General features: G+C 51.5%; 1 protein-coding gene and 1 pseudogene across 13 annotated transcripts in view; one reads left to right on the plus strand and one right to left on the minus strand.

The window, feature by feature from the left end:
* B3GNTL1 (UDP-GlcNAc:betaGal beta-1,3-N-acetylglucosaminyltransferase like 1) overlaps nt 1-24,588 on the plus strand; it is a 111,257-nt gene that overhangs the window by 6,135 nt on the left and 80,534 nt on the right. For 11 of the 13 annotated variants that reach the window (XR_009348245.1, XR_009348246.1, XR_009348244.1 and 8 more), the window contains one exon: nt 8,424-8,488. The exons of the other annotated variants lie outside the window; for them this stretch is intronic. Coding sequence is in view for 6 of the 11 variants with exons in the window: in XM_059150191.1 (XP_059006174.1) it covers nt 8,424-8,488 (65 nt within the window). In the remaining 5 variants the exon portion in view is untranslated. Of the gene's footprint in view, nt 1-8,423; nt 8,489-24,588 lie in introns of those variants that run through there. 13 annotated transcript variants of the gene reach the window in all.
* On the minus strand, nt 21,649-23,771 carry LOC131816953 (large ribosomal subunit protein uL23-like; annotated as a pseudogene).

Raw genomic sequence — 24,588 nt, forward strand, 5'->3', positions numbered from 1 at the left:
GTTGTCACGGTTCACGGGGATATCATGTGCCCATCGAGGTAGATTTATAATCATTGCTCAATGTATTTGTCTCTTATGTCAGATAGGAAAATTCAAGGTAAAAAAGAGGACAACACTGGCTTTTATATTAACCATGTAGTAAAGTTTATTATCGTCTGTTACTCCTTTGTGTGGTTTCAGGTTCTCGTCCAGTGCAGCTTGGTTGTAGCCGGCAGAGCTCTGTTAGCGTCTCTTATAAGGACAGGCCTGCTAGGGGAGAGCCCCTCAGCACTTTTTTTTTCTGGGCATGTTTTCATTTCTGCTTCATTTTTGAAGGATGATTTTGCCAGATAAACAATTTCTGTATGTTATAGAGCTAACCATACATTACCTACATATTGTTTTATACAATTCCTTTTTAAATCACTTAAAAGAGGGAGGGAGAAAGGTGTATTTATATTGTTTTTTATAATTACTAAATACCTTTGTTGTTTTTGTTTTTCTTTTCATATGGATTTGAAGTACTCCTTGGAATTCCTTGGGGTCAATCTTTTTAGCCCAGAGAATGTCCTTTTGTGTTTTGTTTTGTTTTGTTTTGCTTTTAAATTTGACAGAAAGAGAACACGAGCAGGCAGAGAGAGAGAGAGAGAGAGAGAAAGCAGGCTCCCAGCTGAGTAGGGAGCCCAATGCAGGGCTCAATCCCAGGACCCTGAGATCATGACTTGAGCCGAAGGCAGAGGCATTAACCCACTGAGCCACCCAGGCGCTCCTTCCTTTTGTATTTTTTGTAAGGCAGATGTGCTAGAAATTCTCTCAGTTTTTGTTTATCTGGGAATGTCTTCATTTCTTCTTATTTTTGAAAAATAACTTTTCTGGATATAGGATTCTTGGTTAATAGCTCTTCTGTTCGAGTGCTTTGACTGTGTTACCCCACTGCCCCGTGGCCTTGACCACACTCAGAAGCCAGGTCAGCCACGTTTCCCATCCCCTCTAGCAGCAGCTTCCCACCAGAGCTTGAGTGCCGTAACCCATAGACTTCCCCACACCCTACGCAAAGTGCGTGGAGAGTGGGCAGGAACCACTTCTTGGTGATACCGTACCAGGGGTAGACAACGCTCCTGTGCCAACATGGGGGCTGGGTAGAAGGGGGGCCCTGCTTTTCAGTCTCACGTGCCTGGACCTCAGCCTCAGCACCAGGTGGTGAGGCAGAATGAGAAGTGCTGATGTCCTGTGGCCCCCAGGAGAGTGCGGGACCCACACCATGGGGAGGGGTAGGGATGCAGCAGGTCTCGGATCAAGTACCACAGACTCTCACTGTTCTTCCCAAGATTTAGTCTTTTTTTCAGTGAATATTTCTTCAGTTGCTGTATATCCTTGGAAGTGGTGGTGGTTTTTTTATGATGTCCACCAGCTTCTGTCTAGACAGTTCAGGCAAACTGGGGGACTCTGTGAACTGTCATTCCTGAAGCCTAATTCCAGTCAAGATCCGCAATGGCTCTGTTTTATCCCTATTGACTTAGTCGCTGGAATTCTCCGTTTTGCTATTTCAGGGGTCTCAGCCTTCCAAATGCCCGCCTGTATCATCCATTGCGCATCGTGTGAGGGTCCTCCGACAATGTTTCTTCCCTGCGCCCTCGACGCTGCTCTTGTCCTGTGTTGTGAACCCCCCGGGAGCCCAGCGTTAACTCTAGAGAGACAGACGCAGTAAAGAGGAGAATCTCGCGAACACCCATGTGGCTGCTGTTTCCAGTGCTCAGCACTCACACATCTCCCTTTGCTGTCATTTTCTTTCTGCCTGAAGGACCTTGCACATTTCTGGGGTGTGATGCGTTCCTTTGGCATCAGTGTGTCTGCATCTGGCTCGTGTGGGCTGGTGGACAGTGCATTGAAGAAATGTCCTCATTAGACACACAGCCTTTCCTTAGTCCCATCTGCTGCCCCCAGCTCCCCTCCCGGACAGGGGGGCTTGTCCCTCAGGTCACCTTCCCCAGTGGCTTGTCCCCCTGCTCTCTCTCTTGCTCTCCTTGCTCCCTTCTTCCCACCTTTCCACCTTCCTTTGTTCCTGCAGTCCCTTCCTCTTCAGAGCGGCTGGGAAGACGAGAGAGAAGGCCTGAGACAGCCAGGCTTCTGCATGCTGGGAGCAGCCCCTCCCCACCGATGGTGCCTCTTGAACCTCATGTTCTTTTGCTTCATAGGAATGGAGGGAGGGATGGGCAGTCAGCTCACCTCACAGTGGTGGCTAGAGAGAAGGACAGAACCCCACAGTTCTTCCCAAGTGAGCCCCTGGACTATGCTGTTTGGGTTCCCCCCATGCCAGGGTATAGCCTCCTTCTGTCTCCTGTGGAGGAGCCCGTGGTTTTAAATGAGGTGTTCCAAGTCTTACGACTCTTTTCTGTTTCGAAGGCACTTCTAGTGCTGGGATGAGGTAGGTGGGGTGGACTGCCGGTTTGTGTGCACTCTCTTTTCCAGCTCAGTTTCTTACAGTATCTCTGATTTTGTATGTAAGCAGTCTAACCCTGAGTAGATGTTATTGTTTTGTTCCTTTTTTCTAGTTTATACTTCTCCTATTTTTTTTTTTAATTAGGATAAAAAGTGTAAAAGAACAATATGGAATCCTGTTACTGAATCCTTGAATTGTTCCTGATATAGAAGGAATGTTCCTAGAGTTTCAGTGTTAAGTGTCTTTACCGTTGCTTTCTGACAGATACCTGTCTTGAGTTAGCTTGTTGTGGTTCCTGACTTAGTAAGCCTTCAGAAAATGAGGGATCAGTGTGGAATTTTATTAAATGTCTCTTAGGTATCTGTTAAGGTGAATACTTCTTTTCTTCTCACATGTTTATCATAGTAAGTGTTAGAACTGTCAGCAATGCCATGATATATTTTTATATGATAAAACTATTCAATTTCCTTAGGATTTTTTAATCTCTGGACATAGGGAAAATTGATCTGTAGCTTTTGGGTCCTTGTTTGATGTGTGCTCAGGGATGAGAGTAGGAGGCCTTGGGCTGCTGATGGAGCATTTTTGTGGGCCGTAATCGTGTAGCCGCGCAGCCCCCTTCGTCTCCTTTGTCTCCACCTGCCGTATAAACTAGCCCCGTGGCCTGTGTACGTGACAGAAAAGACCCATTTGCTTATGCTCACAGATGTCTGCTTTGAGTAGTAACTTTTTTTTTAATAATAGTGTGTGATAAAAAGAAATTCTGGCACACAGAAGGGTCCACAGTGAGACACAGAAGCCCCACACCCTAGAAGCAACAGTGTCATTTGGTTCTTAGTTGATTTACCTCATGCGGTGCTGGCCAGCACGCACATGGACAAGGAAATGTTCAGCGACAAAGTGTTGCACACACATTCCTCCTCCCCCTGGCAGGGCTTCTGTTTGGTCAAAGGGAGTCACACTGTCAGGATGCATAGTCTCCGCTGTGCTATAACTTGTTTTAGGTGCTTTCCTGAGAAGTTGATTCTGACAGTCGCTGCTCGCCAGGTCCTGTCGGGGGGGGGGGGGTGGTGGTGTCCGTCTCTGGGAACTGCCACCATCTCCTGCCAGCTCTGTGCTGTGCCTGGGGCGCCCCAAGGGTCAGGATCTGTGCGGCCTTGAAAGACCTCCTGCGTTACTCTTCCACTTTCTACACACCTGCCATTGTTTGGGGTTTTCCCCTTCTCTTTTTCTTTTATTTATTTTTCATTTTGTGTGTTCCTTTTTTGTGTTGCTGGAGTCCTCCTTAAATCTACCATGTAGATAGTAATTATATTTGGAGTTTTTACGTGTCTAAAAGGTCTTCACTTTGTTGTTAGGCTCAGTTGACAATTTAGCTGGGTATAGAATTCTAGGTTCAGAATCATTTCCCTTAGAATTTTGAAGGCTTACCTCATTATCCTCTGGTGTCCTCTGGTTTTGATAAGAAATCTTCTTTCAGTCTCTTTAAAGGTTTCCTTTCTGGAAGTGTTTAAGGTTTTTCTCTTTATGTTTTGGGTTTTGAAATTTGATAATGCTGCGTCAAGCCGTAGTCGGTTTTCATGTATCCTCAGTTTTTATACTGAATGATTAGCTTTGTACTCTTAGCTTTGGCTGTAATATATTGGGCTTCCTTTAGGTTCACTTCAGAGTTTTTGTGTAAGACTTGAAACCAGCATGCCTGCGTTTGCTGCTGGGTTGAAGGAGCAGGGAGGCCGGATGATGATGCTGGAGTTGGTGAGTAGGCTCCTGCAGGTGAGAGGAGTCTGTCCTCCTTTAAATGGTGGGCCTCAGCTTTGGTTGCTTGTCAGAAGTGCCTGTGCAGCTTTGGGAGCCCTGATGTCTGACCCTGAGTCCTAGCCTAGATGTGCTTGAGTAGTTGGTCCAGGAACAGCCTGTGCCCTGTGATTGGGGGTGCTTCCTGAGAAATACTGGGTGTGTCTATGGTTGAGAAGCAGAGCTTTGAAAGAAGCTGAGGAGAGCTGTGGCATCAGCCCCCCTCCTTCATGGGCTGGGTCCTCAGGGAGTCATACTTCAGGGTGGGCAGGCTGCAGATTTGGGACCCCTTGGGGTCCCCAGCTCTCTCCAGGGCTGTATGGGTTCTGCTCGAGTCCTGTTCAGACTGGCGTTGGCTTTCCTCTCTGGGTGGGCGTATAATTTATGCTTTGGCAAGGTTCTCCGGGGACGTGTGAGACAGAAGAGACGTCCACTTTTCCCAGACGCTTCTTGCCCTCAAAGTCCCTTCATCCTGTTTCCATTCTCTGCTCTTGTCTGGTTTTGGTGGTCAGGTGGGTCCGCTGGCCTCACTTCTGATTCTCATGAGCATGCCCTAAGGATGACCTCACAGAGTTTGTGCCTGGCCCTGTGGGGACTCGCTGGTTTACTCAGAGTTCACAGAGGGCATCTGAGTCCAGCTGTCTCCTCCTGAGCTCTTGGGGCCCACGCTCAGACAGGGCTAACCTCCCCATACACTGGCTCTCCCTGCACGCTGGCTCTCCACAGAGCAGTGTGCGGCCCCATGCGGGCGGCTCAGGGGCCTATCCTCCCGGCGCCCTTGCCTTCACCTTCCGCCACGTCCCACCAGCACTCAGTCTCTGTCTCCATGTCCCTGGGCGGAGGAGGAGGAGGATGCTGGTGGCGGTGAGTGAAGTGGCTGAGCTCACAGGATGAAGCAGACGCTTCTCTCCCAGAGCGTGCCCCTGACCCCACACCACATCCCTCACAAACAGTGCCCTGTGTCCTACTTAGGAGAGCAGGAAAGTGTGAACACATATTAGAAAAAATTTAAAACCAGAAATAGTCGTTAAAATTGGTCGTTTAAAAGAAAGCTTTTTCTAAGTTTATGTTAGAAGACCACACTCCTTGGCATTGCTTCTCAGTGGCCCTGCCTCCTGGCGCAGAGGACCGGGCGGCAGGGGGCCAGGCTTCGGTGGGCCCCACCCTCCACCTCCCTGTGCCTCAGTTTCCTTTGCGGGCAGCAGGTGCCTGTGCCCAGTGCTGAGAAGGAATAGCACTGGAGTTGCTGGGTAGCTGCCCCACTCTGGGCGTCCTGATCTTCCCCGTGGTCTCGTGTTCTGCTTTTTCCCAAATTATTTCTTGTTTTCATTGTTTGAAATAGAAAACTTGAAAGAAATCAATTATTGTTGAACATCTATTTCGACTTGCTTCTGAGATGTGTAAACAAATTGTGATTTCTGAAACTGGTTTGAGGGTCATTTAAAAATATTCTTTAATTTTTTTTTAAAAGATTTTATTTATTTATTTGACAGAGATCGCAAGTAGACAGAAAGGCAGGCAGAGAGAGAGGGAGAAGCAGGCTCCCCGCTGAGCAGAGAGCCCGATGCGGGGCTTGATTCCAGGACTCTGGGATCATGACCTGAGCCTAAGGCTTTAATCCACTGAGCCACCCAGGCACCCCAAAATATTCTTTAAGATGTTTTGTATCTTCTATGGTTCATAAAGGAAGTCGAGGGCGTTTTGGTGACAGTGTGTCTTTGCTTGATTAATCTGCACTTTAAACCCAAGTTCTGTTTCTTGTAAAATATTTTTTATAGATTAGATATAACTTGAGTCCTATCACATTCATACGTGTGTTGTCAATAACAAGAAAATCTGTTGTCACGTGAAGGAAGGGGCCATGACGCTGTTGTGAAGGAGACCCTGCGCCACAGTCACAGGACGGAGTGAACTCAGTGACATCCAGAAGAGTGTGTTTTCCTGAAATGATATTTTCTGAAGTAGAAAAAGTTATGTGAACTCTTAGATACATAAATCCACACGTTTCTTTTCTCAGGCGTGCTGAGTTATTTAAATTGGATTAAGAATCATTTCTTATTATTTCACGTCATAATAGAGCAAAACATTTCTTTAAAACGCAGTCACTTGCTGAAGTGAAAACACAACGCAGGCTGCCCCCTTCTCTCCAAGAGTGAGTTTTTCTTGCCGTGACCATGACAACCGGCTCCATCACAAAGGGACAGCCTCCCTGGACGTCAGGCCCTGGCACAAACCTCTGACTTTCTTCAAGGCAGTAATATTAAAGCAAATTCCTTGTCCTTGCCAAACGTAGGCTCATTGTGAGGAAATCCCAGCTTCCTTCGTGAGACACGTTTTCCTTCATTATCCAAATTCTGGTTCAATTTTTCCCCTTCTGAAATCGGACTGCACAAAGCAGCTCTTGAAGCAGAACTCCTGGTCATTTAATGTGACTGTGGACCGTCTCTTCCCATTTCATCGTGTGTGTCTTTGGTCGGAGCCCGTGAGATCTTTGCCCGGGCCTGCCATGCCTGGTGGTGGGGACAGTGCTTCAGTCCATCTCTGGGCCCTGCCCCTGCCTCTTACATCTGTGCTTCTTGGGGACCTGGGGATGCTGTACTCACTGATTCGGATGGGCTGAGCGCTAGGGTTAATGCTAGAGCCTGAGTTGCTATCTGGTGGGAAAACAGCCTGGACAAGGGCACTGGCCTGGGTCACAGCCTGGGCTACCTGGGCACGGCCCTGGCCCTGCTCTTCTGGCCCAGCGGACTGGCAGTGGTGCTGGAGTTGGCTCGAAGCTGCTGACTGGAGCTGCAGATGGGCACGTCCTTGGTGTGAAAAACGGGCGTGCTCCGGTGCAGCCTAAGGCAGCAGCACCAATAAGACATGCTTTGGGTCCCCCGAGCTGGTGTGCGAGGGGGATTTATTGTTCGATGTCTGCGCACTTCTGTTCCACTTTGTGTGGCTTTTCTCCGTGGCGCCAAGTCCGTGACTGGCTGGTTAACTCGGTGCAGGTATTGGAGGGGGGTGTCCCTCGTGCCCTCTGAGTACCGCCTGGAACCAGCCTCTGGCCGCAGCTGGCTCAGTGTGAATTCCCACGGCCGCTCCTCACCAGATAGCGGATGGGGCTGGCTTGCCCGCCTACCCGCCGCGGCCTGCTGCTCTGCACCACTGGGCCTCTGCTCTCTCTCAGACTCGAGCAGCCCCAGACCCCCACTTGCCCCCTTGTCGTCATAAGCCTCCCGACACTTCTCCTGGCACCTTTCGTTTGGCACTGAAGTGAAAACACAACGTGGGCTACTCTCCTCTCCAAGAAGGAGAGATCGCCAGAGGTCGTCACATAACTTTTTTCAACTCAGTTGTAATCTCTCTGAAGGCAAAGTGTTCTTGAAACATAACACACGTCCAGAAAAGCGCACTGATCATAAATGCCGGTTCGGTTAATTTTCTCGGACGGAGCGCGTCCCCAGCGCCGTGATGAAGAGCTGACCGTGTCCCTTCCGGCCCTGCCCACATCCCAAGGGAACCACCTGATACCAGGTGACCTGGCTGCTGTGGGACTTTGAACGCCATGTGAGCATCAGCCACACCGTGTGCAAACCGGAGCTGCTCGCCCTCATCACAGTATATCTTTGGCTTTCCCATCCTACGTCAGGGGCCGTCACGGCTTGGGGAGCGTGCAGGGGTGCTCGGGGGGCCTGCTCCTAGCGAGGGAGCCGCGGGGTCCCGGTGTGTGCGTGTGCACACCTGGTAAGCGCTGGCACTGACCACAGCTGCCCCTGGGGGATGCGTTCCGATAACTGCTCGCGGTGTCCAGCTCAGTGAGCTTGTACCGACCGCTCGCACACACGGGCTCCCCCTCCCCCGGCCGCCATGTCGACAGCCTCTGCCCCGGCGCTTCCACCAGGGACGCTTTGAGTTTTTTCTTTCTGAATGTTCCCCGCGGCTTTGCTTCATGTTACACTCGGTAAATGGTTGAGGACTCTGTTTTCCTCCAGGGAACAGTCCCTGCTCCGTACACTGGTCCCGGGGGCTCTCGGGGTCCCAGCCCCTAAAGACGGAGCAGTGATTTCTGTTGGCTTAGCGTTCACTCCGTCTCAAGCGGACCTGTTCTCACCTGGTTGTGTACCGCGTTCTTCGCTCCCTTGGGGGGCCATTACCCTAGATCCTGGGGAAGAGAAAGGCGCTGAAAACCAAATTATAAAAGAACTTTTCTCTTCCTTTTTTCAAACAGTTGGATATTCTAAAAATCAAGCCATAGCACAGAGCTCAGGATCTTACCTTTGCTTTTTGGATTCGGTAAGTAACATTGTTTTATTTAAAGTGTGTGTGTGTGTGTAGTGGTTGAATAGATAAATGACCTGACATTTTAGTTCCTGAAAATCATGGTTCTGATATTTAATGATCAGACTTTAAAGTTCCTGGGCTCTTACTATCAAATTGCCATAGCACTTAATGAGTTCATTTTTAGTAACTAGGATTCTATGAAAATGCAGAATTGCACAGCAGAATCACTTAGACAAACACTTAGAGGATGCACAGCTTTAGAGGAAATAGTGCAGGCGAGCGATGAGAAAGCCCAGAGAAGTGTAGGTAGTACGTCTGTCGGGAAGGACAGAGGGACAGGAATGGGGGGCCCAGGACAGCCGACGGCTGGTGGGTTTTAACATATCTTTCAGTCACTTGTGACCAAGGAAACATAAGGTATGTTAGTGAGAACACTCAAGTTTTTAAAAATCTGTGCTCACAGCGTTTTCGGAAGTGCGGTTCCTCTATAGTTGAAACGTGGGAATTGGGGTGTTGGTGGCATCGTTATGCAATTAGTATCAAGAATGTATGAGATGCGGGCGCCTGGGTGGCTCAGTGGGTTAAGCCTCTGCCTTCAGCTCGGGTCATGGTCCCAGGGTGCTGGGATCGGGCCCGTGTCGGGCTCTCTGCTGGGCAGGGAGCCTTCCCCCTGCCCCGCGTGCCTACTTGTGATCTGTCAAATAAATAAATAAAATTAAAAAAAAAAAACAACTTATTAAATGCTCATGCCCTCAGCTCCTTGACGTCACCTGTAGGGCTCGCAGGAACTCTGGAAACGACATGTGTCCTGTCAGGATGTGGGATCAGCACAGCGTTTCTGAAGCATCTTCAGTCACGTGGCAGAGGGTTAGCACAGGCGGAAAGGGCCAGACTGCATAGATCGTGTGTGCTCGGCCGTGGGTTTCTCTCACTCACCTTAAAACAGAACGTAGGCACGTCTGCGCGTGTGCAGTCTCCCTCGGCCCCACAACTTCTGGGCACTTTGGGCGGCTGCTCTTGGTCTTCGTCTTCGCAAGGTCAGCCGTGGTTCAGAGTTTTTGCTGAATTAATTCTCCAACGAACCTGCTTGTCATCTCGTTCGGGTTCGGGTGAGGCCTGGGTCCACGGGCAGGTTTGGGGAGATTGTGTTTCTGTGTGAGCAGGCGGCAAAAAACTGCTTCTCAGGCAGCTCTGGTCTTGGACACAGACACTGGGGCGACCGTGTCCGTCCGTCCTGCCGCTTCAGCAGCTCCTGTTTCTTCTTCTGCCTCATTTCTTAGAACTCCCTCTGGTTCCCTCATCTCCTGCAGACGCGGCTCTGGGGCCTGTTCTCACTCTCAGGTGGTCCACCCAGCATTTTCCTAAACAAAGACAGTTTTTCCACTGAAGACAGCAAAGTGTGCTTTTCACAGCCTTTGGGTGAAGGCAGGAGGCGATTTTCTGCTTCTCCTTTAGGGCTGTTCTTTCTGAAACACCGTACTCAGGAAGCTCCACCAGCAGGACGCAGGTGAAGGAGAGAGGAGGGCTGGAGACATCTTCTCCTGTCTGGTACCCTCCAGGGCTTTCTCCGTGTTCGCTGGAGGCCAGGAGAGAAAACGGAAGAAGGCCAAGTGGGACCCGGCAGAGCCAGTTCAGAACGGCCAGAACTGCAGACCAGGAAGGCTCCTGATGAAGCGGGTGGAGGGCAGCACGGACAACCAGGTCCCTCAGTGGTGGGCAGGAAGAGAAGGAGGGGTCAGAAGCCCGGCTAGTCCCGGAAACCGTGGGGAGGGGGGTGCGCTGGGGGTCAGAGCCACGAGAGCCCTGCTGCCAAGAGAGGAAGGCTGCCACATTGGGTATGACCGTGTCTCCGTTCTGGGCGTGGGAGAAACGCGGTGTCGCCAACATCTGACCAAGGAAAACTTGCCCTGACTCGAGAAATGTGACCTGTTCTTGCAGTTTACTTAAAATAAATCCGTGAGGTGATTTTTTTTTTTTTTAAAGATTTTATTTATTTATCTGACAGAGAGAGATCACAAGTAGGCAGAGAGGCAGGCAGAGAGAGAGGAGGAAGCAGGCTCCCTGCCAAGCAGAGAGCCTGATGCGGGACTCGATCCCAGGACCCTGAGATCATGACCTGAGCCGAAGGCAGCGGCTTAACCCACTGAGCCACCCAGGCGCCCCCGTGAGGTGAATTTTGGTGAGTTTTGCCTGGGATGGGCATGACTGCCTAGCCGTGCTCACCAGGGCAGGGGTGGCACCGTCCATCCGCCTTCCCGGTGGCTGGTGGGCGCAACTGCCTGCCAGAGGGCTGGGCACGCAGATGGGCAGGCACATCTGGTTCATTAGGACCCGATGGCTCCAGGCCATAGAGTGGAGGAGGAGAAGCAAACAGAAGCCTGGCCTTTGAAGGAGGCGGCCTTTACTCTGTGTGCCCTGACAGGGACTTGGGTTCCTGGGCCCTTGGGGTGAGCAGATATGGTGTGTGTGGGAAGGAGGGCTTCGAGCTTCGTCCCGTGTCCGCTTTCCTGAGGGCGGCCCTTGCATGGGTCCCCCACCACAGTGGAGAACCTCTGCCTGCAGCCACTTCCCTTAGGACCCTGGCCGTCCCATGTCTGCTCAGGAGCCCTATTAGCCACCACAGAGCTGTCTGTCCTGACGGCCACAGCACCTGACGGGTGGCAGGGGACCACCGGGAGGGAGTCTGGGCCCGCGGCCCACGCAGAGGGGCCAAGGAGACCCCCCGGAGGATGCCCCGTCTTCCAGGAGGTGGGTTGGTGTCCTCAGTAAAGGACAGAGACAGGCCCCGCCCTGTGCAGCCCTCAGCTGCGGTCACGCCCTGGTCTGACCGCTGCCCGTGGACAGGTGCACCTTGGCTTTGTTACGTTTCTGATCTCCGAGGTTGGTTCATTTCTGGGCTCGCTCATTCCCTTTCAGCCTTTCTGCTTACTTTCTCCCGAGGTTAAGATGATACCTTCTCTTCTAGGGACGGCTCGGGTGTTCCTAAGTCCTGAATGTAGCGACCCAGGTATTGTCGCCTCTCCCAGCCTCTATCCTGACGTGTTCATCTTCTTCTTTCCAAACGTAGACCTCAGGGTCTCGGGAGCAGAGAGCTGAGTCGGTCACGAGCCTCGCTTCAGGACGCTCGCTCATGTGCCCGGCAGCCTCTCTTTGGTCTGTACCTGGGGTCTTGACGGTGGTGCAGTGCGGTGTTCGTGCCCATGCAGGACTGCAGCCGGCTGGCCTGCTGACCGCCCCCTGCCACCCCCGCACCAGTCTGCTACCTGCCACACGCTGTGTCCTAACCTGAACTCTGGTATTTGCACAGAGCTGAAAACATCACCTAAAAACTTCAGTGTTTTTATCTTTATGCAAAGAGTATCAGGCTATGTAATATTTTAAAACACGTGTTATTAAGATCCATCCATATTATATATATCTTTATAGATCAGTTTTTTTAAATGGAGGTAAAATTTATATGCAGTGAAATGCAAGATTTCAGTGTGAAAATTACACACAAAGTGAAAATTTGGTGAGTTTTGACAGCTGCATCCCCGCTGAGACACAGACCATTTCTGTCCCTTAGAACGTCCACTGTGCTTCTGCGGGACCCAGATCCGCAGGGGAAGCTGCACAGGACACCCTTGGCTGCAGCCTCTTCCCCCGTGGTTAGGGTTAGGGTTAGGGTTACTGACACGGGGGCAGTTTCCTGTCCGGGTTATTTTACTGACACTCTTATGTCCGTCTTTTTGTGAATGTGTATTTCCCTTTCTCTTGGGGAGACACCGAGGGGCGGCGTTGACTGGTCACGGGAAAGGTGTTCCTCACTGAAAATGAACCTGCCGAGCCCTGAGGTTGCTCAGTGCGCAGCGGTGGGGGGCCCACCTCGCTGGCACGGACGCTGTTGGTCCCCGTCTTAACCATCCCGCAGGTGCAGGGTGTGTCTCATTGCAGCTTTGGTTTGCGTTTCTCTGGTGCCTGGTGTTGTCGAACACTTCTCATGGGTTTCATGGCCGTTCGTTTCTTTTGTGATGTGTCTCTTCAAGTCTTTTGCCCGTTTTTCTTTAATTGGGCTGTTCGTCTTGTGTCAGTGAGCCATGGAGGTTCTGTGTTTGGGGTGCAGGTCCGCTGTCTGTCGTGAGTGTTCTCTCTGTGACTCACCTTCACATGTAGTGATGTCTTTTGATGAACAGAAGTTCTAAATTTTGTTGAACTCCCAGTGTATTTTTTTATTTTATAGTTAATTTTTCCTTTCTCCCCAGAGGAGAAGCTGTTCTCTCACGTTTTCTTCTAGCAGCTCATGGCTTTTCTTTTGTATTTAGACCATGATCTGTCTCATGTCGGTTTCTGTACAAAGCAGGACCTGAGGCTCACGGGAGATCGCGAGTCCAGTGCCCGCTGTGGAGCACGTGGTGTTTTCCCTGTTGAGCTGAAGGCCGTTGGCCTGCCCGTGGGGGCTCCTTCCCACCCCGCCACACCAGTCTCTGCAGCCTGGGGTGCCCGCGTTAGGCTTGCCGCACAGCTCGGCCCACAGAGACAGACTGTCCCCAGCCTTTGGTCTCAGAGCCCGGCCACGGGGTCCACGGCCTCCCAACGCTTAGCACCGTCGGCCTCTTGACTTCTGCTGGGGCCTCTCGGTGTTTCAATCTGTTGTCAAATGGGAGCCCTCACTCGTCTTTCCGCCAGTTTTTCTCTCTCAAGCTTAGAGAAAAGTAGGAAGGACGGTGCGGAGAACTGGACTTTGTGCCCAGCCTTGCATCTGTCACCTGGAGCGCTGGGCTTCCTGCCAGGAAGGACGCCTCCACCCATGCGGGACGGACCCTCACACCTGGCTTGTCCACATGTCACTGGAGGCCTGGTCAGGACCACACGCTGGAGCCCATTGTCTCGTGGCCTTCGTCTCTGTCTGGAACATTCTGAAGCCTGTCCTTGACTTTCCCCATCTGGGTGTTTTGGAAGGTCACCGGGCACTTGTCTTGTAGACAGGTTGTCTGCTTTCTTCACAACGCCTCCTCGTGTGGAACGCGATTCTGATTCGCCCCGTTCCTGGTGGTGCTGCCTCGGGTCGCCCAACGCGGTGGACCGCAGAGCCGTGCCAGGCCCCCCCGGCCCCCCCGGGGATCGCCGTTCCCTCGGCCGGCCTTTCCTGGAGGGCACGTCAGGGTCTGCCGCCATCTGCAGCGAAGGCAGGGGACGGACGGTGCCTCAGAACAAAATGTGTTTGCAGGGAGACGGCTCCTGAGGCCTCCTCGCTGGGCCGCACTTGGGCTTGCTGGCCCTCGGGCTCAGCGGCTTGCTGTCTCTGGAACACGGGGTGCTTGTCCGTGGGAGGCGCCGCCCACCGGGAGGTCATTCATCTGTGGGCCCCGTGTGGGCCCCGGTGCCGGGTGCGGCGGCACAAAACAGGTCGAAGAGCACAAGCCAGTGTCTCTGCAGCAGCATCGCCCCCCACCCCTGCAGAGCCTCGCACACTGTCTCCCCTGCAGCTTCCCCGCAATGCCCTTGCCTCTGAGTGCCGCCGGCTCACGAGGAGCTGCACCCCTCGCCCTGCACGCGGGTTCCCTGCTCCCGGCCATCACCAGTTTGCACATGCCTGTCTGGGAGCGCCTGGGCCTTCACGCCTCAAGCACCCCGCTTGGAGGAGGGCCTCACGGCAGCGTCTGAAAAAACGTGTGCTGAGGAGCGTGGCCCCCACACACTCAGCTGCTGTTGGGCATCTTGTCAGCATCCTGTGACCTCCGGTCCCCCGTCACATACATGCTGTCATGTTCACGCTGACGTGCCCTTGTCTTGGAAGCCGTTGGAAAGAGACATTGGCATCTGAATTTCTACATTTGCTTGTTTGTCATCAGGGTAAAGAAATGTGGTCATTTTTATGTGTCGACCCTGCAGAGCCCCCTTTAGCTCTAGGTTTTGGGGCAGAGTCCTGAGGACGTGCTAGGCCGTCATGTCCTCTGCAAAGAGCATGGTTTATTCCTTCCTCTCCGATCTTGGTGCCTCTCGCCCCACTCCTGCCTCCCTGCCCTGAACATCACTGCGGCGAGGGCAGCAACCTCCCTTGTCCGGGTCCCGCAGGTCCGCTCCAGCCTCGATAGCTGATGGCCGTCCTCGGGGAAAGGAGCTGGGCTTTGTCGGACATTCTTTCTGTGGTAGACAGGATTTATTGGTTTTTAAAATATGTTTGCTACTGAAGGTTTATGAGTTTCTCCTGTAGTTTTGGAATTTGGATTTTTTCTGATTGTCAAGAATCATTCCTGGAATTTGGTGAGCTCTTTCAAACAACGGCCTCAAGATTTTCTCAAATCATATGAGTTTTTCAGTATTAGCTCCTAATTTTTTTTTCCACCTAGTTTTTTCCTCTTGGGTCTCTTGTGTGTGAATGTCCGGCCCTACAGTTGCCCGCTTCTCTGTGACTTCTGTGTCTGTAATTTTGCATGTCGCTGTCCGGCCTTCCAGCTGGGGGGCTGTGACCACACACTTCATGCTCCCTTTGCTTTCTGGGGCTGGAGCTCTGGCTCCGCTCCCGGGAGCCTTGCCTCCGTGTGCCAGGGCACCTCCGGGGGCTCCTGTTTTGCAGGGGGCCACTCCCTGGACTGTTCCGCCTTTTTCCTCTCTGTACCCACTGGACAGATGTTTCCTGAGTGGTTCTGTCGTCCTGTAAAAGCTGCCAGCTCAGTGATGTGAGAAAGGTGGTCGTGGGGGCTCTGCCCACGCTCACTGCATCACGGGTGTCTGCGCCCCCACAGGTCGGTCCCTTTGGTTCTGCTCCTGTTGAGAGACATGCCTCCTCCAACGGGCTTGGAGTTGGAGTGGAGAACAGGGCTGGTGGGGCTTTGAATCAGCCAGTCCTCTCTGAGTGGCTGCCTAGAACCCGGGAAATCTGGGCCACGGCGGGGCCATGTGGTAGGTTCACGTCTGCGGGGCCTGCAGACACCTCCTTATCCAACTGACTGTCGGCGACAAGTTTGGGCTCCATGGGCAAGGGGTGGGCAGGAAGTCCTGGCGGGGGCGGGCGGGGGGAGGCGCAGGAGGGAGCGGGGCCGGGCCTCCAGGCTGCTGCCTCACTGGGCCGAGTCGTCACTCCGGCCTCACAGACGCTGCTATGCAGGGATCCACACGGCTTCTGCGAGATTCCATTCCCAACTGGGGTGAACCTCAGTGGCTGGCACATGAGAATTTCCTTTTGTTTTAAAAAGCACGGTTTTTGTTCTGCCTTCAACAACGTATCAGGGTAAATAAACACCCCCATCCGTTCAAATAAACAAGGGACAGAAAACTCGAAGCTTTGTTTAGAAATTGTTTTGCACTTTATCAACTCTTGTGAGTGTGTGTTGATGGCCTTGTGCTTCCCCACACGTGGGGGTGTTTGCGGGGAGAGTGCTGGGGCGCATTGGGGTGATGCCCACCCCCGCTTCTCCGGACAGCACCGCCTCTCCTCGGATCTCCTGAGATGAATTCCGGGCTCTGGGTTGGAGCCAGAGTCGAGGGCGTGAGCTGGGTCAGGAGGAGGGCCTGTGGTCTTGGTGGGACTGTCCCCAGACGAGGTTCAAGGAGCTCCAGCAAGAAGCAGAGGACACACCCTCGATGAGGGAGAGGCTGGGCAGCTTCTTGCTCTCTGGACGTCCACACGTGGGCACTGGTCTGCGCGCGTGGGCTGCTCCGTTTGTTCTTGGAAGGGAAGAGAGTCCTTCTTCTCAGCACCCCCGAGCGGCTTCCCTGGAGCAGTGAACAGCCAAGCAGAGGGCTGCGTGCGCCCCAGAAGTCCCCACACGTGGCTGCTCGCCGCTTCCCGGGAGCCGCACTCGGCTGTTTTTGTTGGCTCTGGGCGTTTGTTCTTGGCAGGCTCCAGCTCCTGCCGGGGCCTCGGACCTTCGTTTCTTTACAGAGACGGATGGCCCAGACAGCAGTGCGCTTTTGAAGTGTTTTCTGTTTGTGCAGAGTGTTTCCATTTTACAGCCTAGGAAAGGGGGTGAGCTGGGTGTCTGTCCAGCTGCCCCCTCCGAGGGCTGGTCGTGGAGCCCACTGGCCAGGGAGAGAGCTTGCTGCAGACGTGGATTTGGGCCACGGTGGATGGACAGACTCTAGACCCTGCAGGCAGGCTTGGCTTACCAGCTTCAGAGCAGCTCCTTTGCTCCTCCCGAGAAGGGGAAGGTGGCTCACCTCCCGTCCCTCCGCCCGCGGTGGTGACCTCTGCTCGTCTCCCTGCCCTCTGCGTCACTCTGTGTCCCTTTGTGCCGCAGGCCCCTGCTGTTTCCTGGGCTCACGCTGGGCCCTGGTAGACAGGAGGGGCCGCTGTGCCCAGCTGGCAGGGGCTCACATGCTGACCTGCCCTGGGAGCAGGAGGCCAGGAGATGGAAGGCACGGGCTCTGCTCTGGGCTGTGTGAGCCCTGGGCAGCCCCTCGTCCTGCCCCCGCAGCCCAGACCCCCGTGCCCCTCCTCCTTCCTGCCGAATCTCTTGCTGATCCCAGGAATTCTCTTCTCTCCCAGCCACAGGGATTTCCTCCCGGAGGAGCAGGCAGCCGGGGGAGGGGCGTTGGCTGTCTAGTGTGGATTTTGTTGGAGGAGGGATGGCACAGCCTGAGTGTGTGTGTATTTAGTGAGTCCGCGGGTTTGATCCCTGGGCACGTGTGTGCTTCGGCTAGGATCATGGCTACAGAAGAGTTGTGTGTGCATGGGGATGGGGGCCGGAGACAGGCCGGCAAACCAAGCGTCCGGGGTGCTGCTGTATCCCGAGCAGCCGTGCTGAACCCAGAGCCCGGCAGGACTTTAAGAAAGCAGCGTGGAGTGAACTCAGAGTGAGTTCAAAAGGGAAAGGGAACTTTCTCCCTAAATACTAGGTGTGCTTTACGGGAGACAGAGTTAAAAATCAGCCACGTAATTAAAGACCGCCATTGACCGTGCACAAACGCACATGCCCACGGGAGGCCCCTGCAGTCCGGGCTGGCGTGGCCTGGCACCCCTCGGCGCGCACCCTGCTCCTTGGAGGACACCAACGCGAGTTCTCCAGAGGAGGCGCCGTCGGTCGTCTGCTCTTCCCCTTCCGCAGGGCTTCCTCCCGCCCCGGAGCTCCATGCACGCAGAACCCGGGGGTGTGCTCTCGTGGTCGGCCTTTTTTGCTCAGCACGCTGGTTCGGAGATGGACCCGTGCTGCCGCCGACATCCACGTGTCGGTCTTCAGGGGCCGCCGGGCCGGCTCCGTCAGCACCGCGGGGGTCCGGCGGCCGTGAGTACAGACTCACTGTGGGCGTGCGGCCGCTCTGGGGAGTCTCCAGGGACGGAGCTGATGGGGGATAGAGATGCTCGTTTGCCTTCGTAAGAGGCTTGAGAACGATTTTCCAAAGGGGTAAACAGTTTCAGTCCGAGTCCCTGCCAGCACCTGGAGTTGTCTGTCCTTGAGCCTCAGGGCGCACCTGTGGGACCGTCTCCCGTGGTTTTGGATAACATCTCCCGGTGACCAAAGACATCACATCTTCACTCCTGTCACTTCTCTGGGAGACACAGGGTCCTTCTCCTGGTCTGTGACTTGCCTTTGTTGTCATTTCTCAGAGGCGTCTTAATGAGCAGAAGTTACGGGCTATGATTAAGTCCAGCTTCTCAGGTTTTCCTGTCAAGATTTGTGCTTTGGGGTCCTAAGAACTGAGGAAATCTCTGCCCCAGGACTTTGTCCCCGTTTCTCCCTAGAGGTTTTCTAGTTTTGTCTTTTACACGGAGGTGTGTGAGCTGCTCGGGCTCATCTGAGTGTGGTGTGGAGGAGGCCTGGGGGGGAACAGTCTCCCGCCACGGACCCGGCTCCGGCACCTGAGCCCACGCAGCATCTCTGCTGAAGGTCGGGGGCCGACGGTGCAGACCCCCATCTCTGTCCTCGAGCCACTTTCACGCGGCCTCTGTTGCGGTGGCTGCGGAAGGAGCAACGAACTGGAAGGACCCGGTGTGGTCGGGGCCTCTGGCTGTGTTCTGTCTTCGCACAATGGCTTTGGTTTTCTTAGGTCTTTTGAGTCAAATTTCTGCATTTAGACTGAGCTGTCACGTCTGCTTGGGTTTTTACTGGAATTGCTTGAGTCTCTAGACCCATGGGGGGGTCTTACCAACACTGGATGTTCTGACCCATAAACACAGTACATCTCTTCATCTCCTTAGGCTTCTTGGATTTCCGTCAGAAATGTTGTATATTTTCAGTGTACAGGTGCTGCATAAATTTAACAAAATCCATCACTAAGTATTTTACGGGTTTTGGTGCTGTCAAAAACTGGTGTTAAAAGTTAATCCCCAGGAGCACCTGGGTGGCTCAATGGGTTAAGCCTCTGCCTTCAGCTCAGGTCGTGATCTCAGGGTCCTGGGATCGAGTCCCGCATCGAGCAGAGAGCCCGCTTCCCCCTTTCTCTCTCTCTGCCTGCCTCTCTGCTTCCTTGTGATTTGTCTGTCAAATAAATAAATAAAATCTTTTAAAAAAAAAAGTTAATCCCCTGTTTTATTGCTGTAAATCTGCTAAATTACCTTATCAGTTATAGTAGGTTTTTGTGTTAAGAATTCACGGTGAAGTGAGGAGTGACTTTGACGTGGTTCTGACCGAGCGCTCGTATGCCCTGGTCTCGGCTCGCCGTGTGGGCCGGGCTCCCGGCAGAGTCACCCAGAAGTGGTTCTGCCAAGCCCTCGTCGCGCTCAGAGCCGCGTCTGTGGCATCGCCCACTCTGTGAGGAAGACACCGGAGAAGGGCACCGGCCCTCACGGAGCAGGCACGTGGGCAGCCGCCCCAGAGCTCCTGTCGCTCCTTCCCGGCTCCACAGTCCAATGTCGTCTTGTCTTGTTCACTGGCCTGACAGCCCCGCCTGGGGTTGAGTTCTGTGACCCTGCGCGTCCGGCTCGGCTCCCGCGGCGACTTGCCTGCCTCCCCACCCTCTGAAAGCCACCAGCGGGCGAACGGGGCTCGCCATCGGAAGTCACGTCCGTTTCGTCTTTCCCTTCACGGTCAGCGCCTTGTGCCTTCTTGAGGCATTTTCTCCTACTTTGAGGCCCTGACGTTATTCTGTCAGTTCCAGATGCTTTGTCTCTTTTTTACCTTTTATATTTTAATCCAAACTCCACTTGGAATTGTCTTTGTTCATTTTTATTTAAGTTTAACATGACACAGAGCAGGGTGCGGGTCAGAAGTGTGCTGTCCGTGGAGATGTGCAAAGCTGTGCTGTCCTGTGTCGCTCTCCGTAGGCCCAGCCCGGGAGCCCCGCCAGCGTCCCGCGTGCCCGCTTCTCCTCCCCAGAAGCCCCTTCACAGCATGACTGGGATGCAGACCCCAAAGTTCGTTTCATCTTGCTTTGACCTTTGTGTGATTCCTCACATATTCCTTTGTGTCTGGCTTATCGTGCCCGACATCAGGTTTTGGAGATTAGTGCTGGGTTAGCCGCATTTCCCTTTTATTGCTGAGTGACAGTCTAGTGCGTGGAGACGCCCAGCTCCTGCCTTCTGCTGGTCAGACGTTTGGGTTTTCGAGCCGTGCTGCCAGGAAGCGCGTGTGCGTTTCTGTCGGGGCGCGTGCGGCCACGGGGCTGCGTGTCACACGCGTGAGGAGGGGCTGGTGTGGCTGTGGTGCCGTGCTCCCGTGTGGCAGGCACTCGTCGGGCACAGGAAGGCGTGCTGGCTGGCCTCTCTCCCGGCCCTTCCTGTGTCTGGTCTCCTGCACTTGAGTCCTCTGGTCATCACAGGGAGGGGCCTGGGTGTGGTTTTAAGTTCATTTCCCTGACGTCTGATGAGGTTGTGGGTGGGTATTTGGGTATTTTCTTCGTGTAGTGCCTGCTCATGTCTCTTGCCCATTTTTTATGATGTTCCCTCTTTTTCTTCAATAAGGGTTAATCAGATGTGTTGGGTATAAGTCCTTCGCGGAACGTACGGATTATAGAGCTCCTCCCACTCTGTGGCTTTAGTTTTTGTTCTTATTTTTTAAATTTGTTTGCTTATTATTTCTTATTTATTTATCTAATAATCTCAGCATCCAGTGTGGGGCTCAAGATCAAGACGCGCGCGTTCTTTTTCGTTCTTCAGTAGAGTCTTGGTGAATGGAAGCGTCTGACTTGCTGTTTGGCCGTTCCCTAATTGCTGGGGCTTCTCTCCCCAGTTGTGAAAGCTTTCGTGCACCTCATTCTCTTGAGGACGTTTTTCCGTATCGTTCTCTGGAAGCTTCATGGTTGCTTTTCACATTCAGATCTGTACTCAGTCTAGAATTACTTCTGTCTGCCTGTGAGTAGAGGTCCTGAATGACTCCTTCTCAGAGGGGTTTCCCGTGGGTGTAGCATTGACTGAAAGAAAGGCCCCCGCGCGTAGCTTTCGAAATGCCTTTAGTCCAGGGTTGAGGTGTGTAGGCCCGTTTCTGGCCTCTGTGTCCTGTCCGTCTGGGCTGGTGGTCTGTCCTTCATCGGCCACACTGCAGCTTTACAGAAAACAGTGTCGTTTGACTCTGTAAGTCCTCTTGTTCATCTACTTCAATGTTTTTGGCTATTCTTTAAAAAAATTTCTTCGCACGGGGACACCTGGGTGGCTCAGTCAGCTAAGCATCCAACTCGGTGATCTCCACTCCGGTCTCTTTTATTAAAATCTGGTTCACTGACATACAGTTCAGTATTGGTTTCAGGAGTCGAATTCGGTGGTTCATCACTTATGTAGGTCTTTTTTATTAAAATCTGGTTCACGGACAGGAGTCGAATTCAGTGGTTCCTCACTTACGTAGGGCGCTCACGCTCGTCCTGTCAGAAGCCCCCTTAATCCTGGTCCCTTCTATCCCATCCCCCGCTCAGCTCCCTCCATCAACCCTCAGTTGACTCTTTATGGTTAAGAGTTTCTCATGATTTGTTTCCCTCTCTCTCTCTTTTTCCCTCTCTTGATGTTCATTCACCTGTTTTTTCCTTAAATTCCACATGTGAGTGAGACCATATGCTACTTGTCTTTCTCTGGCGTATTTTACTCAGCATAATACTCTCTAGCACATGCACGTTGTTGCAAACGGATTTGATTCTTCCCGATGGTGAGTCCTGTTCCTTGGTGTATATACCGCAGCCTCTTCATCCATCCGTCGGCAGACATCCGGGCTCTTTCCATAGTTCAGCGACTGCAGACATTGCTGCTATGAACACTGGGGCGCAGGTGCTCCTTCCAGGGTGTGTTTCTGTGTCCTCTGGGTTAGTACCCAGTAGTGCAGTGGCGGGATTGCAGGGTAGCTCTATTTTCAGCTTTCTGGGGACCCTCCACACTATTCTACAGTGTCCACACCAGCTTGCATCCCCACCAGCCATGTAGGAGGCCCCCCTTCTCCACAGCAGGTTTCTGTTCATTGACTTTATATCCTGCATGTATCAGTTCTGGCAAGTTTCTGGTGGAGTCTTCCAGGTTTTCTACATGGGGTATCACGTCATCTGCAGACACTGGAGCTTGGCTTCTTCCTTCCTACCTGGATGCCTTTTCCTTTGTGCTGTCTGATTGCTGAGGCTAAGACTTCCCGTCCTGTGTCATAGGGTGAGAGTGGACATCCTTGTATGTTCCTGACCTTAGGGAAAAAGCTCTCAGTTTTTCCCCACTGAGAATGATCTTCGCTGTGGTCTTTTGTCTATAGCTATTATGATGTTGAGCTCTGTTCCCTCTATCCCTACATTGTCGAGGGTTTTGATCAAGAAAGGATGCTGTACTTTGTCAAATGCCTTTTCTGCGTCTATTGAGAGGATCCTACGGTTTTTGTCCTGTCCTTTATTACTATATTGTATCGCATTGATTGATTTGTGGATGTCGTCACACCCCTGCAGCCCAGGAATAAATCCCACTTGGTTGTGGTGAATACTTTTTTTTTTTTTTTATCATGAAAAAACTGTATTTAGATTTAGCCAGCTGGACTGTTTAGATGATCCCAATTTTGTTGGCAACATCCAAAGCATCATAGTCAGGGGCCAGCCGAACATATGCCTTCCTCTCTCCATCAGGCCTGATTAAGGTGTTGACCTTGGCTACATCAATGTCATAGAGCTTCTTCACAGCCTGTTTGATCTGGTGCTTGTCGGCCTTGACATTCACCATGAACACGAGTGTGTTGTTGTCTTCTCTTTTCTTCATGGCGGACTCAGTAGTCAGGGGGAACTCGATGATGGCATAGTGGTCAAGCTTGTTTCTCCTGGGGGCGCTCTTTTGAGGGTATTTGGGTTGCCTTCAGAGACGCAGAGTCTTGGGTCGTCGGAACGTAGGTGATGTGCGGATCTTCTTTTTTTTTTTGTGACTGTGGACGCCTTTCAGCACCGCTTTCTTGGCTTTCAAAGCCTTTGCTTTGGCTTCGGCTTTGGGAGGGGCAGGGGCTTCCCTCTTAGCTTTCTGCGCCATCTTCGTAAAAGGGCGGTTGTGGTGAATACTTTTAATGTACTGTTGAATTTGACTTGCTAGTGTTTTATTGAGAATTTCTTCATCCATGTTCATCAGGGATGTTGGTCTGTAAGTCTCCTTTTTGGCGGGGTCTTTGTCTGGTTTTAGTATCAGGGGAATGCTGGCCTCATAGAGTTTGGGAGTTTTCTTTCCATTTCTATTTTTTAGAACAGTTTGAGAAAAATAGATAGTAATTCTTCTTTAAATGTCTGGTAGAATTCCCCTGGGAAGCCGTCTGGCCCTGGGAGGTTCTTGACGACTGCTTCACCTTCCCTGCTGGTTATGGGTTATGGGTTCAAATTCTCTTTTTCTTCCTGTTTCAGTTTAGGTAGTTTATAGGTTTCTAGGAATGCATCCATTTCTTCCAGATTGCCTATTTTGTTGGCATATATTTGCTCATAATCTCTTATAATTGCATTTCTGCCATGTTCGTCATCTCTTCTCTTTCATTTGTGATTTTATTTATTTGGATCATTTTTCTTTTTCATGAGTCTGGCCAGTGGTTTATCAATCTTGTTAACTCTTTCAAAGAACCAGCTCCAAGTTTTGTTGATCTGTTCTACAGTTTTGTTTTTTTTTAATTTCAATATCATTTATTTGTGCTCTAACCTTTATTTCCTTTCTTCTGCTGGATTTAGGCTTTATTTGCTGTTCCTTTTCCTGTTCCTTTAGGTGTAAAGTTAGGTTGTGTATTTGAGACTTCTCTTGCTTCTTGAGAATGGTATGTATTGCTGTATGCTTTCCTCTTAAGACCTGCTGCATCCCAAAGGTTTTGAACTGCCATGCTTCCATTTTCATTTATTTCCAGGTACTTTTTAATTTCTTCTTTAATTTCCTTGTTGACCCATTTGTTCTTTGTAGCGTGTTCTTTAACTTCCATGTATTTGTGGGCTTCCCTAATTTTTTCCTGTGGTTGACTTCGAGTTTTATAGCATTGTGGTCTGAAAATATGCACGATCTGATCTCAGTCTTTTTGTACTTGTGGAGGCTGATTTGTGACCCAGTGTGTGATCTATCCTGGAGAATGTTCCATGAGCACTTGAAAAGAATGTGTATTCTGCTGCTTTAGAATAAAATGTTCTGAACATGGCTGTTAAGTCCATCTGGTCCAGTGTGTCAGACAAAGCCATTGTTTCCTTGCCGATCTGCTTCAGTGATCTGTCCACTGGTGGGAGTCGGGTGTTAAAGTCCCCTACTTTGTATTGTAGGGGACTTTCTTGTGTTGTATTGTAATTTTTATTGTATTGTATTCTATTTTGTATTGTATTGTATTGTTTTATATTGTATCATATCATATTGTATCGTTTTGTGTTGTGTTGAATTGTATAGTATCGCATCATATTGTTTTGTGTTGTATCGTATTGTAATTTATATTGTATTTTGTATTGTATCGTATTATATCATATCATACTGAGTTGTTTTGTTCGTTGTGTTGTATTGTATCATACCGTATCATATCACATCATATCATATCATATTGTTTTGTATTGTATTTTGTTGTTTCATGTCGTGTCATTTTGTATACCTATATTGTATTGTCATCCATGAGTTTCTTTATGCTTGTTATTAATTGATTCATCTATCTGGCTGCTCCCAGGTTGGGGGCATAAATATTTACAATTGCTACATCTTCTTGATGAATAGATTCCTTCTTTATAATACAGCATCCTCCTTCATCTCTTATCACCATCTTTGGTTTAAAATCTAGTTTGTCTGACCATAGGAGACTCTTAATCTCACAAAAAAA

This window comes from Mustela lutreola, chromosome 15 (assembly GCF_030435805.1).
Source record: "Mustela lutreola isolate mMusLut2 chromosome 15, mMusLut2.pri, whole genome shotgun sequence".
Classification (NCBI taxonomy): domain Eukaryota; kingdom Metazoa; phylum Chordata; class Mammalia; order Carnivora; family Mustelidae; genus Mustela; species Mustela lutreola.